This window comes from Furipterus horrens, unplaced genomic scaffold (genome assembly GCF_987537825.1).
Source record: "Furipterus horrens unplaced genomic scaffold, mFurHor1.1.pri manual_scaffold_10, whole genome shotgun sequence".
Classification (NCBI taxonomy): Eukaryota; Metazoa; Chordata; class Mammalia; order Chiroptera; family Furipteridae; genus Furipterus; species Furipterus horrens.
The window spans coordinates 48156135-48175116 of record NW_028327180.1 but is presented as its reverse complement, the minus strand read 5'-3'; the positions used below and the strand labels follow the sequence as shown (position 1 = coordinate 48175116).

Sequence of the window (18982 nt, the reverse complement as noted above, 5' to 3'; positions counted from 1 at the left end):
CCTCCAGAAAGCCCATCCTGACCCCTAAGGAGGTCTGTGTTCCTCACTCTAGGCTCACCCAGCCCTGGATCCTTCTCCAGCCAGTCCTGATCCAAAGAAGCAGGGAGTGTCCAGTTGTTGAATGGCTCCACTTTAGTCTTACAGAGTACATCCAAGTGTAAGCTAAGAGGTGAGTCCTTATAAGCCACTTCCAGCTGCCTCCAGGATTTAGTTTTCTCTCATCTGCTCCATAGATCTGCCTGGCTCCATTTCTTCCTTGCCAGTTTCCCCAGCATCATCTCCCACCCTTCCCTTTCTCATGTACTCCACTCCAACCTTGCTGTATCTAGCACAGGGCATTTGCTCAGGCTGTCTGTATAGAATGCCCTTTCCCCTGCATTCAGGCCCTAACATTCCTCAGTATAAAGCCTCTAAATACAAACTAAATAAAAATCTAAACTGCCAAGCTGTTTCTGCCTGGTCCAGCCCCTGCTGATTCTCCAGCTGTGTGAAAGTGACTTCACCTCTCTGAGCCTTGCTGTCCTCCCATGTTAAATGGGAACAGTGGCAATCCTCATGGCAGGTTCTCGGTAAGATTAAATAGATAATGCTAGTAAAGCACTTAGCTTAGTGCCTGCTTCCTTGCCAGTACTCAACAGCTGTTAGGGGAAGCAAACCCTACCTCGGGATGTGAGTTTTCATGCCTTGCTTTTCTGCACTGTCATATATGGAATCTTAGTCAATCTGGGGTACCCACATTGCATGGAGGTGAATTTGGGCCATCGAATGTGAGGAGGCAAAGAATAAAGGCATCCAGGGCCTGTCTTTGACTTCCAAACCAAGCCTTCATCAGACAGTTTTGAAAGCAAAGCCAGAGCCAGGTTTGATTGTGATGCAAAAGGGGAGAACCAGTCAATAGAAGCCAGAAATGCCAAACAGTGCTCACTCCTTGCAACTGAACAGGAAGAGGTTAGATGAAGACGCTGGTATCTGGGCCCTCTACCCTGGGTCGAGTGTGGGATGGAGGGTGAGACAGGGCAGGACTGCCAGGGAGAGTAGCAAGAGGCTGGGGCTGAGGGAGGCAGGGACCCAGGAGGATGGCTATAGAGTAGCGGTTCTCAACCTGTGGGTCACGACTCCTTTGGGGGTCGAACAACCTTTTCACAGGGGTCGCCTAAGACCATCAGAAAACACATATATAATTACATATTGTTTTTGTGATTAATCACTATTCTTTAATTATGTTCAATTTGTAACAATGAAAATACACCCTGCATATCAGATACTTACATTACGACTCATAACAGTAGCAAAATTACAGTTATGAAGTAGCAACGAAAATAATTTTATGGTTGTGGGTCACCACAACATGAGGAGCTGTATTAAAGGGTCACGGCATTAGGAAGGTTGAGAACCACTGCTCTAGAGGATGGAGGGACCAGGGCAGAGCAAGCAGTCCAGTTCCTGCTGTGCAACCACCATGCAGAGGGAACATCCAATGACAACACAATGCTGATCCTTGGCTGAGCTGCAGTGGAACTCCCCATGCAGACCACTATCCAAAAGCCCAGGGCACTTACAGTCCCAACCTATGTGACAAAAGAGAATTCCTGCCCTTCAGGGGGTACTCACTGGCTTTTCTTTCAGTGGCCTCAGCATCTGAGTCCCCATCCAAGTCTGGGGAGTCCCCATCATGGGAAGTCAGCCCCTCACGGACAACAAAAGCCCTAGAGTCAACAGTGTGATGGATCCAACTGTGGGCCTCAGTTCCCCGTCTGTTCCTGCTTCCTACCCTTTACCTCACCGTTGTGCATCCTTTCTTTGTAAGGAGAATTATTTCCCAGCCCTGATTTTGGGCTTGGCCATGTCATTTGCTTTGGCCAACAGAATATGGGCAGAAGTGTCAGCATACAAGTTCTAAATCTGGGCCTCAGAAGGCCTTATGTGACTCCACTTGTCCTCTGGCACCATTGTGGGAGGAGAACATTATGTTGGCTGGCTGCTGGTCCAAGGATGAAGACAGGTAGGGCTGAGCACCCCCTCACCCTGCTACTCCCCAGCCTTGCACCTGGAAGACAGCTGCCCAGCTAAGGGCAGCATAGAATAGACATCCCCAGCTGAGTCACAGATACATGAAAAATACCCATTTATTTTTGTATCCCATTGAGACTTGGGTTGTTTGTTACAAGGTGGCAGCAGCTGACTAGCACACTGATGTACTCACTCCCCCAGGGACTCAGGCAGCTAGGTTGGCACAGGACATGGGGTAGGGCAATAGAATGTTTCCACTCAGGAACAAGTGATGCAAAGAAACAGAACCAGGGCAGGAGCATCCAGTTTCCAGGGGCAGCTATGGCTGAGTGCCAAGGGCAGATGGCATTGCCAGTAGAGACAGCTGGATTCTGTGGTGATAGCAAAAGCATCCTCACCAATCAGTACCCTGACCTGACTTCAGCTGATCACCCCAGCTGCCTTGCCACCTTGATTCTTATTATTTTCTGAGTCTGGTTTTCCTAACTTCCTGACACTTTCGTGAGCAACCAAGCAGCCAGGTCATTTTCTGTTATTTGCAAATAAAAACCTAACATATAAGATTGGGAAATCCCAGCATCTGTTACTTTTATATTATAATTTTGTAAGTGTCTGGGTTGCAAATATCAGAATAGCTGACCCATTAGTATCTTATCTTAAGCAGCACAGACATTGTGATTTCTCATGAAAAGGAATCTGGAGGTCAGAGGTTCCACAGTGGGACTGGTAGCCTCATGATTTCAGGGTTCTGGAAGGTGCCATCTCTGTTCCTCTCTTAATGCTCCTCATGGCCACAAGATGGCTGCAAAAGCTCCTGGCATCCTATGTCTTCATAGGAAGCATTAAGGGATGAAAAGGAGCAATAAGACTTCTCCTCTGACCAGACACTCCCACCCCAGACTTTCCCCTAAAGCTTACTGCCCAGAGCTGGGAAATTCGCCCAGATTGCAAACAACCCCTGCAAAAGGCATTACCAAGAAATACTGAGCCAAATCCTAAATTAACCCCACCAGAGACTGGGCACGCTGCTGCTGGTGCTAAATCAGGGCTCTGTAGGTGAGGAGGGAGAAATGGCTGCTGGACTGACAACAGCAGGGTCAGCCACAAGAATTAAGCTGGAGTCTTGTGGGGGGAGCACAGACTCATGGACCACCTGCCCCTGGGGGTCCGCGGATGGCACTCACAGATGCTAGAGTAGATGAGGCTCTCCTCCCACCTTCCCACCCAGACCCTCTCACTTGTGCAACAAACATTCCTGGCAGTGCCTTCTGGGACACACAGCCAGGTGCCCCTAATAAAACGCGTGCTTGGAGGCTCCACCATGGGAAGCAAAATCTCCAGGGCCCGTGAGAACAGAGGAGCTGTAGCTGCATTCCAGGACACAAAGCCAGGGGCAGATTTCCAAACTGGCCAGGTCTGGGGCAGATTCCCACCTCACACAGCTCTCCCAAGGCCCCTTTGGCCCTTGGTTACTGCGAGGCCCCAGAAGTCACACTTGGCCTCCCTCTCACGAGCCTGCATCCCACTGTCCCCAGAGACAGCGTTTTCCCACAGCCCCGGCCCAGGTGCAGAGGGAGGCTCCGGCAGCCGAGTCCAGGGCCGTGGTGGGGAAGCAGGCCATCTGGAAAGAGACGGGCTTTCCTCAAGCTCAGTCCCCACACACAGTGGATGCTGCCCTGGGTGAAAGGTGAAGGGAAGTGATAAGGTGATGAGCAGCAGACCCCTTCGGGGTGCCACACAGAAAGGGCCAGACTAGGCCAAGGGCGCATGTGCAAACTATTTGTTCAACTGTGGATGAGCAAGCACGTGTGTGCAGGTATGCCTGAGTGTGAGAATGTGTTTGTGTGCGCAAGCCTCTGCGTATGTGTACACATGTTCGGCCTTTCTCTGAAGGACACAAATGTTCACAAAGTAAAGTTTCAAGCCAGTTTCTGCTAAATTAAAAACAGCTTTTTCGTTTTTAAGTTTACAATACAAAAAATAATTTTCCTTTCTTCCGGGGGTGGGGTGAAAAAGGAGGGGTAGGGGCCCCCGAGAACATTCCGTGAACCAGCTCAAATGGTTATGCACAATCGACCAGTTAGATACAGCAGCATCCCCTCCACCCTGCACCGGCACCCCTGCCAGCTCATTGGGGACAAGATGTTCTGAGGCGTGAGCTGATCTGGGGGAACTTGCAGCTGGCAAAGGCTTCTCACTGCCCCCGTGAGGGGCTGTGCCTCCAGCAGAAAAGGGGTCTCTTGGGGGAGCTCAGGTTAGGACGGTGAGAAGGGGCTGAAATGTTCTGGTAAGTACCCAAGGGCCAATGCTTTCCTTTCAAAGCCCCTGGCAATGTGGACTCCTTCCTGGTTCCCAACCAAATTCCTATTTCAGCACTGCCTTCCCACTCAGCCTCACCCCAGGGGCCCCAGGGCTGCTGGACAGGAGCACCAGGCCTATGGTATGTTTTGAGGGTGACCTGGAAGCCTCCGCTCTCAGAAGGTTGTACATGAACAGCAGGCATTCTCTACTAATGTGCAGCCCTGGTTCAGCCCTGGTGAGGCTGCCACGAAAGCAGAGACTGGGGGCAACTCATGGAGCTCTTGGGCTCCTAAGGAAACGTGATAATTTCATGTTTTTTAAAATTAATTAATTAATTTAGAGAGAGGGGAAGGGAGGGAGAAAGAGAGGGAAAGAAATATCAATCGGTTGCTTCTCATATGCGCATTGATCTGACTGGGGACCGAACCTACAACCTAGCCATGAGCCCTGACTGAAGATCAAATTGGCAACCTTTCCCTTTGCGGGATGACACTCAACCAACTAAGCCACACTGGTCAGGGTGATGTCATGCTTTCTTTAGGCCTGCCCTTTCTTTTCGACATTGCAGTCTCTGGTTAGAGGGGCTCCACAGCCACATGACCTTGTACCCCAGAACCGAGCAGGTGGAGACAAAACCTGCTGAGGCTGGGGGTTGGCTGGTGGCAGGGGGCCGGACGATCAGGAACATGGAACAGCCTAGAGAGTTGCTGGAGACCACCGGGTTTGCCATCTGTCTTCCCAGCACTCAGTGGAAGTCCCGGCTCCACTTCCCACTGCCCTCCCTCACACCCCTGAGCTAAAGACTGGCCCCCTCCCAGCTCCTTTGCAAGGATGAGAAAGGGCAAAGTGGGAGAGGGACCCCAAAATGCACAGAGGGCAAGAGGAATCTGTGATCTATCAGGCTCCACAAGCTCAGCACTGGGCCTGTTCCATCTTTTCATCATAACATTTTTATTAAATACAAGGAAAATATTAGGAGATGATGTCTGCTGAAGTATGAGGTTAATTCTTTACACAGCGAGTGGGTCACAGAGACATGACATCAATCGTCTGTTAGAAGCAGAGACACTTCATGTTGCCCCAAGGGTACAAATCCCATTTATAAGACAGCAGTGTTGGCCTCTTAAAAAAAAAGGCAAAACAGAACAACAAGAAAAAATAGATTTAGAGACCTAATCAAAGTTGGCCAGAGATGGTGTGAAGCCCTTGAAAAGAAAGGTTCTCACCTGCCTGACTTCCTGCACTGGTACCCTTGGTCCAGGTAGTGCTTCAACCTGAACATAGGACAGGGTAGAGTACAGGGCTGGAGAGTGGATGAAATAAAAATCCTTGAACAGACCTGTGGAATGCAGACACACTGAAATTCTAAAGCAGTGTCCTCCTTCATCCATTGGCCCAATTCTCCTTAGGACCCTCCACGTGGCACAGTGCCCAGTGGAAGAACTGAACCCATAAGAACCATCTCCAGGAGCTGGCTGTGGATTTTCCTCCTGAAAGTGAACAAGCAAACACCCTGAGGTTCTTGAATCAAGGATAGGAAAGGGGCAATTGCCGAACCCTCCTCCATGGCCTCCCTCCCACTCAGCAGCTTGTGCTTATTGCAGAGAGAGAACTATCCTCTGGTCATCACTCCAGGCTGGGTGCTTCTGAGCCACTCCTGCTCCAACGGGTCCAAATGACAGAGATGTGGGATACAATTATTTTAAAACACACAAGTGCAAGAAACTTGGTAGGGGGAGAGTGGTGTACCATGAATTCGGAATGACACTAATGAGCCCTCATCTGAATGTCTTAGAAGTCCAGGCTGAGGGATAGGAGAGAAGCAGGGCACAACAGTCCTGATTCCCAGTTCCCATCCATGAGTGAGGACCCTGTGCAGACAAGAAAAGTACCTCAGGCTCAAGTTTTCTGACATAACACGTCGGCCTCACTGGCAGGTTCCCTGGCAGGCGCAGAGCCAAGATCTGCTTTGGGAAGGAGGCTTATCAACACAGGGGGCCTATACAGCCAGCCTGGGGCGAGGGTGGGGGGCACAGGGCCACGGAGATGAGGTTCTCTCGATAGGACATGTGCTCACCAAGCCTCTGGCAGGAACAGCATACAGCCAAGTCATGGGGTGGTGGGTCCTGGGAGCTACCTCCTGCTCCCAGCACGGGGCAGCAGGACCGAGGCACAGGCAATGCCTGCAAAGGACTCAGGGAAGTGCAGGTCACGCTCCCACTCATCTGTCTCAGTGTTGTACACCTGCACAATGCCTGTCACATTGTTGAGGCGCCAGTTATAGCCCCCGACGACATAGATTTTCCTGTCCATCAAGCAGCAGCCAGCCTCTGACTGGCCAGCTCTCATGGGGCTCACACTGGTCCACTGATCTGTCTCGGGCACATAGTATTCCACAGCCAGCACATCAAAGCAGCGGTCTACATGGTCCATGCGGCCACCCAGGGCGTAGATGCGGCCACCAGCGCCCACCATAGCATGCAGCACTCGGGGCTCGCTCATGGGCGCCTTGAACTCCCACTGGTCAGCCGCAGGATCGTAGCAGTGCAATGCCTTCTTGTCCTCTACCGAGATGCCATAGCCACCTGAGATGTAGAGGCGGCCCCCAGCAGAGGCACCTGCATGGCCCCAGGTGCGGCGCTTCAGTGAGCAGGCATAGCCCCACTCATTGCGCTGTGGGCAGTATCTTTCAACTGAGGCCAGGCTGCCAGCTCGGTTGCGGCCACCCGTGGCATAGACCATGCCGCACAGCGCGTTCAGCTGGAACTGGATGCGGCTCTCCTGCATGGCCTGCAGACGCAGCCATCGGTTCAGGTGAGGGTCGTAGCGGTAGCAGGTATCCACTGCACCCTCACCACTGCGGTACTGCAGGTGCTGACCCCCAGCCACGTATACAAAGTTGTCCAGCACAGCCACACATGTGTGGCTGCAGCCCACCTCCATTTCTGTAAGCTCACAGAAGTGGCGGGCTCCTGGCTCAGGCAGCTGGTATACTTTGCTGCTAACAGCATGGTCACTGTCGGTATAGGGTGTGCCACCAAAGGCCACCAGTGAGGGCACGTCAGAGCGCACGACCGTGCGTGGGGACTGCATCTCATGCTGCCGAAAGGGCAGCACCTGGTAGTTGAAGGCCTCTAGCAGGTACTGACGGCATAGCACGTCCTCCACCATGAGGTCTAATGTTTGCACACTGTCTACCAGGTCGGATGAGTGCATGAGTGGGAAACGGATATGGCAGAGTACGTGGCTGGCACGTGGCCGCCGGGCAGGATCATGCTGCAGCCAGCGAACAGCAGCACGGAATATGTCAATCTCAGCACAACTCTGTAGCTGGTTGCTCTGCAGGAAGAAGACAAGGCGCTCCAGTGGCAGCTGCAGGAAGTCCTCCTCCGCAGCAATCTGCAAGAAGTGCTGGAAGGTGAAGGCATCCACAGACTCTTTGAGTGAGGTCAGACTGAAGGTGGTGGCCATGTGGCCAATATGCAGGCAGGTCTCCACGCTCATGGCAGCCTTGAGGAACTCCTCGCACAGCTCCACCACTGGCAGCATCTGCAGGAACACAGCCGCACCCAGCACGTCCTGCACACAGTCCAAGTCCAGTGTTACCTCGGCGCTATAGGCAAAGTCAATGATGTGCTGCAGGCCGCGTGCTGACAAGCCCTTCAGCTCAATGATGTCCTGGCTTGCCTCCCTCATGCCACCTGTGAACATGGCCCTGCGGGTCGGAAACACAGGATGTGGGTTCAGGGCACCGAGGGGCATTGTGGCCACTGGGATGGCCTAGTCCCGAGACACAAGCTTGGCCCACCTGGGTAAAGCAGGCCAGGTATGCATTAAAGACACACAAAAAAGAAAATAAAAAAGTTCTAATCCACCCCAAGCCATGCATCTTCTTACCAATAGCACTTCTGTACTCTGCCCCTCTTGTGGGGCACTGTCCAACCCTACCCAGATATGCGCAGCATTGGGACAGGCTGGTTCAGACTGTGGGAGCCACATCTCCCCAATCCCCACTGATGGCAGGGTGGGTGTAGCTCTGGAGAGAGGTCTCCAAGCCCATCTTAGTGCCCAGCCATGAGGACCAGTCCCTCGGTGAGGTCAGGAAATACAACAGGGGAATATCAGGGAAATGCACACCATGGTTCATAGAGTCCAGTACTTCCCCAGCACACTCACCTGAATAGATGGCTCTACCTTTCTTCCCCTGCCTGAATCTCCGCTGCTATCACACAGGAATAGAAAGGGTGTAAGAGTCCCAGGTTGGAGCGCCTATTATGTGACCTCACTGAGGTCATCAATGTGTCCAGAGAAAGGCCCAGGTAGTCAGGGAAGCCCCTGAAAATGGCCACAGGAGTCCCAGCCCACTATGAGACCCCCTAGTGAGTGACCCCAGGTCTGTCAGCTGTGCTGTCCTGCTCTGGAACATAGGACCTGGGTCATAACCCCCCACAGCCTTTTTCAGGGGGCCCTCTGTCAGGAAGAGGGGCAAGAATCCCAGCGCCTGCTAGGATTTTGTGGGAGGTTCTAGAAGATGGTGTATGGGAGGCGCCTTTCATGGCGCAAGCTGGCCTTTCATCCATCAGTGTACATCATGATGGCTGACTAAGGGGAGGGAACTTTCCTTGGCCATTTGCCTAAGATACCCATCACCCAGTCACCCCTAGCATGAGCCAGGCTCAGGCTCCACAGCGTGGACAGCTGAGCTTGGTGCTGCCTTGGGGCCATCAACTAACAACTGCCCAGCACTCCACAAGGCAGTGCCATAGCCCTTCCAGGAGCTGTGCTTTGCAGCCCCAGGGCCCTGCCCCTTCTTGTCCCCGTGAGTCCCATCAGCCTGTCGAAGGCAGAAACAGTCATGGCGACGAGAGGGAGCTTTGCCTTTTAAGGCCTCGCCAGCTGCAGTATCAGCGCAAAGGAACCTTTAAAGGGCATTTCTGGCTGGGGAGGCTCGCCCGTCCCCAAATCCAGAATAAAAATAGAAGCGGCGCCCCAGATGACTTGGCTTCTCTAGCTCCCCAGAAGGGCCTCATTGAGCCCACAGGGCAGACAGTCAGAGGGCACACTGGGCAAGGGAGTGTGCAGCCTGAGGTGCACACTTGGGCTGGGGCTCTGTGAGGTGGTACTAGGGGGTGTCTCAGCCACCACTGGCAAAGCAGGGCCAGAGAACCAACCCCAGAATGGTACTTTTAGGAAAAGGCCTTCACGGCAGACTGACCCATACACCCAGCAAGGCCTTACCTGTCACATGGGGACTGGAACAGAGCCTGGCACACTCTGGTGCCTGTTGGGGAGTCTCTCCTGTCCTTTGGACTGAGTATAGGTATTACGAGGGTAGGGACTTGTGCCAGTGTTCTCCCTGCTGCATTCGAGGCTAGCACAGCACCTGGCACACACAGGTGTCAAATAAAGACTGAGTGGAAACCTGGCCAAGCCCTGCCATCCCTCAGGCCAAAAACTGCTAATTGGGTGTCCATGGGCCACTTCTGTCCCTAGAGGTAGATTAAGGTCGGTTGAGGCCCCAGGCGCAGAAGAAAATACTGGGCCCCTTAAAAAAAAGAGAGAGACAGGGAAAATAAAAATACATGGTTTTGTGGGGCCCTTCAGAAGTCAGGGTCCAGGGCGCACACCTGGTGCGCCCACTGTTAAATCTGCCTCTGTCCCCCAGATATGTTCTTTCCTGTGCAATGTCCCCAAAAAGTTTTAAATAAGTTGCAAAACTGGGGAAAGCAGTAGGTCTACTGGACATTGGGCCAACACCAACCACATTCCCTCATACCCATCCCTCCCTGGCTGGTGCTGCACTTGCCCTCTCAGAAGGGCCTGCACTCTCCAGCCCATACCTGGGGCCTGTGCTAACCTGAAGTAGTCACTGCAGGCAGCCAGGACCACCTTGTGCGCATGGAAGGTCTCTCTGTTGACTGTGAGTACGACGTCCAAGAGCTGTCCCTGTGAGCGAAGTGTGGCCAGGCCCTGCAGAAGGCTGGTGCTATGGCCGGGTGCTGAGAAGGTGCACTTGAGGGCTCCATTTTTATCGGCCATGCTGTGGGAGAGCAGGGTGCGGTGCAAGGTTCAGAGGTCTCAGGGCAGGCTGGTCTCAGCCCAGGGACCCTGGGCAGCTCTCCTAGGCTCTGAAGCTGCCCCAGGAACAGGCAGAATCACCAGAACCAGCCCCAGGGAAGCAGAAACAAAACCTGGATCTTGACCATGTCTACCACCCACCCACTGACTAGCCTTGGCAGTGGATGCCAGTTGCTGACTGTGATAATGGCAGGATTTCACATAGGACCTTAGGAGACCACATGTCCCGTTTCTTTTTTTTTTAAAAGATTTTATTTATTTATTTTTAGAGAGAGGGGAAGGGAAGGAGAAAGAGAGGGTGAGAAACATGTGTGAGAGAAACAGCAATCTGCTGCCTCTTACATACCCCCAATTGGGCAACCTGGCCGCAACCCAGGCATGTGCTCTGACCAGGAATCGAACCTGCAACCTTCCTGTTCGCAGGCCAGTGCTCAGTCTACTGAGCCACTCCAGCCAGGGTGCATGTCTTTTTTTTAAGAATTGAGGTGAGATTCACATACCATAAAAGTTCACCATTTAACATGTACAATTCAGTGGCATTTAGTACATTGGCAATGTTGTGCAATCATCACCTAGATCTAATTCCAGAACATTTCCAGCATCCCAGAAAGAAATCCCATCTCCATTAGAAGTCACTCCTCATTCCCCCCATTCTGCCCATCCCCCTCTCCCATCCCCTGGCAACCATTAATCCACTTTCTGGCTCTATGAATTTGCCTGTCTGGACAGTTCATAGAAATGGAGTGAGACAATAAGTGGCCTTTTGTGCTTTTGTATCTGGCTTTTCTCACTCAGTATCATGTTTTCAAGGTTCATCTACACTGTAGTGTGTATCACTGCCTCACTCCTTTTTATGCATGAGTAATATTTTACTGTGTAAAATGTGAATGCACTATTTCTTTATCCCTTCAACTATCTATGAACATTTAGGTTGCTTTCAACCCTCTCCTTTTAAAAACTCTATTCCATTATTTTTTTTATTCTAGATGTGTCTCCTGAGTGCTGCACTCTCCACATCACCAATGTCCCCTAAGCCCCTGCAAGCCCCCATGGATAAACCCATCCCTCCTCTACAAAGGGTGGGTGGGATTAGGTGCTGGCAAAGGGTCCAAGTGTGAGTATGGAGGAGGCATTCAACCTGCAGCTTCCCAGGAGCACTGGGCTCTAGGGATAGGGATGCCTCTCACTGTGGAGGAGGGACTGCCACCTCCAGGAAGGCCCAGCCTTCAAGGCCCAGCCACTCGACACCTGCCCAGCACACGCTTGTGCCCAGCACCCTGGGGGAGGGCAGTCACATGACCACAAAGTCACACGGCTGTTTTCAGAAGAATTTGGCTTTGGGCTGTGCTCTGTGACTTCCCAGTCAAGGGAAATGTTCATTGGTCCGACCTTCCAAGCACAAGAACAGGCTGAGCAGCTTGTCCATAGCCCCAGAGCTGTAAAAGGATACAGCAGAATCTGGATCCATCCTGGGGAAGCAGCAGGCTGCACGGGATCTTTCTGTCAACTCCTGGCCAATGTGGGGAAAACAGAGCAAATTGTGGGGAAGCCACAAAACCAAGAATATCTCTGTAAGAAGATAGGTTTACCTATGGAGGCAGCTTGCTGGGGGGATGGGACCAGGGAAGCAGACCTTCCTGTACCTCCATATGAGGAATCAGGAGGGAAAGATTTTTAAGATTTTTTTAAAAAGTATATTTTATTTATTTATTTTTAGAGAGAAGGGAAGGAAGGGAGAAAGAGAGGAAGAGAAATATCAATGTACAAGAGATACATTGATTGGTTGCTTCTCGCACACCCCTAACTGGGGACCTGGCCTGCAACCTAGGCATGTGCCTTGACTGGGAATCAAAGTGGCAACCTTTCAGTTCGCAGACCAGCACTCAATCCACCGAGCCACGCCAACTAGAATCTTTTTTTAAAGTTTTAAAAAGGAGTGGTGGAAACAATCCAAATGCCAATCAACAGATGAGTAGATAAACAAAATGTGGTATGTGTACACAACAGAATATTACTCAGCCTTGAGAAGGAATGAAGCTGATTAACACTACAACATTGATGAACGTGAAAAACATGATGCTCCATGAAAGAAGCCAATCACAATAGGCCACATGTTGTACGATTATATTTATATAAAATGTCCAGAACGGGCAAATCCATAGACAGAAACCAGATTAGGAGTTGTCAGGGGATGGGGAGGGGAAATGGGGAGTGACTGCTCATAGGGACAGGGTTCCCTCACGGTGATGAAGTATGTTGGAACTAGATAAAGGTGATGGCTGCACAATATTGTAAATGTGCTAAATGCCACTGAATTGTTCACTTTAAAATGGTGGTTTTATATTATGTGAATTTCACCTCAAAACAACAACAACAACAACAGAATGAAAGGACATCTGAGCCTTCTCAGGTCCTGCCTAAAACCCTCATGACCCCTAGCACCTCAATGTATGAGGAGGCCCTCCATCATCCCCCAAGTCCCTCTTGCTCCTTCATCTCAGAAAACTTGAGTAGAATGAATGCATCAGTGAATAAATGGTTTAGAAGCCCCAATACATCACTTCATCCTCTAGACACAACAGGAGTGAACAATGCCATCACCTCCAGAGTCAGGCCTCAGTAGTTCAAGAAACCCCCAGGACTTTCCCAGCGCATGCCCCCCACACCCCATCCCAGCACTCTGTTCCCTCCCCAGCCTTGGGCTCTCTGGAACTTGCTTCCCCATTCCTGGGACCAATACCTGCCCATAAGTGAGGGCCAGGAATGTGGGCACCACTCTTCCCAAGTAAGCAGGAGGACAAAGAAGACCTCTCAGCCCCACTGCCCACCAGCTCCCAGCCCCTCACTGCCTTTGTCAGCCCCTAGACTCTCTCCCATGGGTGGAAGGACACAACATGAACAAGGAGTGACCTTGCCCTCACCTGGTACACAACCAAGGACCTGGGACCAAAAAGGTCAAACCATCCAGAATCACTTTCACAATGCAGCTGTGGGCACCTCGGGGAGAGGGGGTAGGAACAGGGCAGAAAGATGCAGAGGCCAGAAAGTGGGGTTACTCTGGTTTCTCTTCCCACCCCTGCCAACCCTGCGCTTAGACAGTGATGCCCATGGGGCCTCTGCCTATGGGAAAAAGGGTTTGGCTGCCTCCCGGGTGCTGAGCCTTGCTCCCTGCTTCCACAGAGGGCTTCCTGGCAGCCTTGCCTGGGGCCCTGCCTGCAGCGAAGGCATGCTGAGATGCCTCCCTCCACCTCCACAGACCCTCTGGCCCCTCCGCTCCTCCTGCCTGGGCAGGTGAGCCACCTTCTCTGTGCAGCACAGGGACCTGAGGGTCAGAGCAGCTGGGTGTGACCCCTTGGAGCCTCCCTCTCAGAAGCAGATTTGGACTCAGCAGGTCCAAGCACCAGGAAGTCACCTTCATCACCAGGATCCCCTAAAGCCCAAACCCAGAGCCTAGCTGGCCTTGAGCAGGGCGTCTGGGGGTCAAGCCAGGACCCAAAGGTTGGTAGATGCAGATCAGTGAGACCCGCTCCTCTAGGAAACTGGCCCGGACTGCACCACAGGCCTCACCTCACCAGGCTCTGGCATCTGGTGTCAGAAGCAAAGGGAGGATTCTGATTCCTGACCTGCCATCAGCCAGCTGTGTGACTCAAGACCCTGGTCTCCAGGTCTTTATTTTCTTGGCTGTCAAATGGGGCAGGCAGGAGCACAGATGTCACAGGGCTGTGCTGAGGCTCCTCTGTGCTCATCATCTCCTGGGAAGTGATAGACCACAGACCATCTACTTCCCCTAGGTTCCCTTTGGGCTGAGGAGGTGGCAACGCCCAGTGGGGGCTGTATCCTGCCATTACCTACACAAGCCACCCACGGGCCACTGAACAGGGCTGGGGCTTGGGAACTTGAAGCCTGGAACAACCCACAGAGCGCTGGCACATGGTAGGTGCCCAGTGAACCAGGCTGCCCTTTACATGAACACCCTGCCTCACAGATTCTTTGCATATTGCAATTTTGCTTTCAGGTGATCTCGTTTTTTTCTTACAAGTCCCTTGGAGACTTCAGGGCCAGGTGGGAGGACTTCCTGTTTCCCCGAACCCAGGGGACTGGCATGAATGTTCACATTTTCACAAGATATCTTACCAGGGGCAACTTTACCGTGGAGTTGCTCTGGCCCTAAACATATATTTACTGTGGTCCTCCATATATAAAAAGCCCCAAGAAATCAATACAAAGCTAGCAACCTCACAGAAAAATATACAAATGATGTAGGCTGACAGTCCATAGGAAAGGAAGCACAGCTGGCTAGAGAGACCTAAGAGTAGGCCTCTTCCAAATATGGAAAATATGCTCACCAAGAGGCCAGCTTTACCCCTCAGGTGGGCAGAGTCATCAGGTTATCTGGCAACAGACACTCATGTCTATTCCCAGGGGGAGTGTGAAGTGGGACAATCTCCAGGAAGGCAGTACGACAGACCTAGCAAAATTCTAAGGGCTCACATCCTTGAACCAACAAGGCTACTTCTGGGATTTATCTGAGGTGTACTCACATGTGCAAAAGAGATGAGTGAGGATATTCCCCAAATACCATTCCTTGGGGCTGAAAAAGAGAAACAAACTAAATGCCCTTCAAGGAAATACAAAGAATTATGGTGCCTTCCGACAGGCTGCCCCTTCAGCTGAGCACCGAGGCAGTTAGAATGTTCATAAGTGGGAATTAGGACACTCAGGCTGGAACCCCAACCAAGCCCACTGGGTTGCTTTTCTATAGGGTGTGGGCCAAGATACAAGTGAGTGGCAAGCAACCCCTTTCTATGTACACATCCTCCTTGTGCTGAACAAGACTCCCAGCACTCCACAGGCTATTTCCTTCCTCCAGTCTCATAGGTGGGAAAGCTGTCCCAAAGCCCCTGGACTACCCTTCACACACCTCACAGCCTCTGGGAGCTCAGGGAGAGAGGGAGGAAGCCAGCAGGGGCCAGAGTCCCACCCTAGACAAAGGGTAGCTGGGCAAGATGGGCAGGAGAAGGAGGAGTACTGGGCCTGGGACCAGTGACTAAGGCTTGTCAGACAGGGGTTGGCTGCCTTGGTGGGGCCATGGGCCTCCAGGAAGGCGGCAGTGGCAGCTCTGGGCTGATCCAAGTCTCCAGACAGCCACCCAAGCCATGGTCACCAGCACTGAGTCATCGGAGCCAGTGCGTCAGCAGCTGGTCAGGGTGTCTCTGGAGGCCTCTCACTTCTGCCCCAACTGACTCTGCCTGCATCTGGGTTCCAAGGGGCTGCACTTGTCTCCACAGACCTGGCATGGGCTCAGAACTGTCCTGATCCCCTACCCCCACGCCATGCCCCCTCAGCACTGTCATTGGGAACCTCTGGCCAGGTCATGGGAACACAGCCTCTGTCTCCTTCAGGGTATCCACTGTGTAGGGGTTGATGGCCCATAGGACTAGGCAGATCTGTAAATACCCCCGGACAGACCACCAGTGGCAGGATCCCCACCATCTCCCAAGGGACCCCAGTCACTGAGCCCATTGCTCCCTGCTGGTGCCTCTACATGGGGCTCCTTCCATCCAGTCCTTCATGGGATCACCCCCTGAATATACCGCAGACAGGAGGCCTTCCTCAGGTTCTGCTTTGCAGAAACCCAGACGAAGGCAGGACTGCATAATGGGGAGGGACTGCAGGAAGTGCAGGGCCACAGGGGTGAGACAGCCCCATGGTGGAGGTTAAGACTCCCCTCCTCCTGCCCTCGCCCACTGCTGGCCCTGGTCTTCATGGTCAGTTTCCCAACCCTACAGGAGATCTCCAAAGCCCCAGAACAGTTCTTTTCATTGGAATGTAAAAAAAAAAAGAAAAGAAAGAAAAAGAAAAAAAAAAGGCAAGAACAAGAATTTTATGGAAACATTTCTTTGTGGTTTTGTAAACTCCTTTCCCACCCCCACATGGAGCCCAAAGCTCAGGCCAGAACAGAGTCTGCCGGTATTGCCCCTTTAACATACTGTTCTGACATGCAAATTCCCTCACTTCCCTTCAAAACAGAGAGCACTTCCACTTCCAAAGCCAATTTTGATTTTATTGTCCATGTGGCTCCAAGGAGCACAGCAGCAGAGTACAGCTGGTTGGCTTGTACCCCGGCTGACGCTGTACCAGGGAGTTCAGCCACTCCACCCAAGGTCCCAGGAGCATCAGTGGGGAAGATGCTGTGCTTTAGGGGGTAGAAACCCAGAGAGGGGGACAGAGAGAGCAGGAGAGAGACCCAAAGAGAGAGGAACAGAAATCCAGAGAGAGAGGGACAGAGAACTGGATGGGGATTGGTGGGAAGACAAGAGATCCAGAGAGAAAGGGGAACAGAGGACCAGAGAAAAAGGGGGAAAGAGACTCAGAGGAAAAGGGGGACAGAGATCCAGAGAGGGAAAATCAGGCTCTAGAGCTCTGATGAGCCTCTGGCAGTCTACTGGTCCCCCTCTTCACCCTATTTCACACACCTCCCTGCCCCACCTCTTATCCAGTCACACTGGAAACTTGGTGCCTTCCCCCTTGCACCCCCTCTGACCCTTCACAAAGTAGGCCCACTAACTAAGCACCTACAGCAAGTAGTTCTTCACAGGCAACCTCATGAATCCCCTACCAGCCTAGGAGGATAGTACAAGTGTCCCCTTCAAGACAGGAGACCGAGGCCCAGCATGGCCCCTAAGCCTGCTCACTACATTGTAGCCTGCTGGCTCTGCCAAGGCCACGGCTGGCTCCTGGGTGCACAGCTCCGTGGGTAAGAGGTGCACCAAGGCCAGGGTCTCATACACACCCCAGAGGCAGACAGCCCAGCCACTGTTGCCATGGTTACACTATTTCACAGCTCCAGGTACTATGCTCACAGCCCAAGGAGAGAGTCTCCATGATTTGGCACCTTGCACTGGCTCATGGCCTGCATACTCACGTCAGCGGCCCTCTCTTGGGACCGCTCTACAAGGGTGACTCTGCCCACCCACCCCACCCCCAGGAGGCAGCAAGCCCATTCCTGGGCCATCCCTACAGATAAGGGGCAACCCTTTGGAGATGCCTGCAGTTCTCTGGCAGGGCTGGATCCCTGGGCTTGCGGGGGGAATAGAGGAAAGTTCACGGCTTCTGGGTGGATAAGCTTGGAGCCCAGGACCAGATGAAGGTTCCCACAGCACTGTCCCTGCAGGCCAGGGCACCAATCCACTGACAGAGGCCCAGAGAGAAGCAGACAGAGACCAGGAGAGCGGGAGGGACAGAGAGTCAGAGAGAGGGGGATAGAGAAAGAGACCCAGAGAGGGGACAGAGACCCAGAGAGAGAAAGAAGAAAACCAAGCCAGGGCCCTAGGTCCCATGTCCAAGCCTGCAATCTCTTCACAACATCAGCAGTTAAGTTGTCTATTTCTCCCTCCTGGTTATCATGCTGGTTATTCTCCAACATCCAAGAAATTTAAAACAGGCTGCTCAGCATCATGCCTGTGGGTAGATCTGTGTGTGTCCAGAGAGACAGGTGAGGGCAGAGCCTAATCCATTCCCTACAACTTGACCTTTCTCCTCCAAGAGACAAAGGCTATGGAGACGGCTGCACCCACTGTAAGCCTATCCTAGGAGCACACAGCCCACAGAAATCCTCTCACTGAGCCCTGCGAAGGAGCCCCAGGCCACAACTCCCCACACTCCCCAGTCGTCCTCATGATATCACCATCTGGAGCCATCACCCACATGTATGGCCTTCACTTCTGCCTGTCTGTGCCTGCCAGGAAGTGACAGGGTGACAGAAGAGAGGGGGCATAGGGGAGTGCTCAGTAGGAAGTACTATACAACCTGCTGGTACCTGGGGCTGGCACCTCCTGAGGGCCCCACAAGACAGCTTGGGAGGCTGAGGCCGCAGAGGACAATGGGGAAGGCAAGCAGGTTCTAGAAGCTGCATTACGTTCAAAAGAAACTTCATGAATTCTCTTGGGGACCCTCGAGGTGAGAAAAGCTGCTCCTGTCCTGTCCTGCCCCGTCCTGTGTGTCACCAGCCTCTGCCCTGAGGCCTACCTAAGATCCCTCATGCACAGAGCCTGGCATAGGGTGGCCCCCCTCAGTGCCAGCTACACTGAAGACAGCTCAATCATCATGCCCTTCTGTGACTGTGACAGGGACTAATGGCACCAACCCCTATGCTCCCCCAATATTCACTGAGTCACGGTGGAGTACTCTGCAGACATTGCCTACCCTCCTGTCAACAGTAGGGCATGACATCAGACATCGTCACCCTTCTGCCAAAGCTGCCTGTCATTCTCCACAGCCTCACAATTCATCAGCCACTGTGAGCCCAGTGCCCCTCAAACCAAGCCAAGACCTCCTGTCCAGTCTCTGTGCCCTCACCCCAGCCTCTGACTAATGCCCCTGGGAGCCCAGGACAAGCAGGGATCTAGCCACTACTGATATGGGCAGCACCCACCATTCCCAGACCTGCCCAATTCTGGCCACTTCTCAAGGCTAGGAAGAAAGAAAAGGATGCCCAAACCCAACTTCCCTTGCCAGCAGCAAGCTCTCTACCTCCATCCCTCCCTGTACTGGAGAGTGAGAACCTACTCCTCATGGCGCTATGGGCTGGGTG

At 52.6% G+C, this 18982-nt stretch overlaps 1 protein-coding gene across 3 annotated transcripts in view; it reads right to left on the bottom strand.

The window, feature by feature from the left end:
• Positions 1–5245: 5245 nt before the first annotated feature.
• Positions 5246–18982, bottom strand: part of KLHL26 (kelch like family member 26) — a 30194-nt gene continuing 16457 nt past the window's right edge. The window contains exons 2-4 of one of the 3 annotated variants that reach the window (XM_090290019.1): positions 10169–10351; positions 9550–9694; positions 5246–8026 (exon numbers count right to left, since the gene is read on the bottom strand). In XM_090290019.1, coding sequence (XP_090146145.1) covers positions 6445–8026; positions 9550–9694; positions 10169–10337 — 1896 coding nt within the window. In that variant the 5' untranslated portion in view covers positions 10338–10351 and the 3' untranslated portion in view covers positions 5246–6444. The remainder of the gene's footprint in view (positions 8027–9549; positions 9695–10168; positions 10352–18982) is intronic. The other 2 variants (XM_090290020.1, XM_090290021.1) reach the window with 2 other exon arrangements.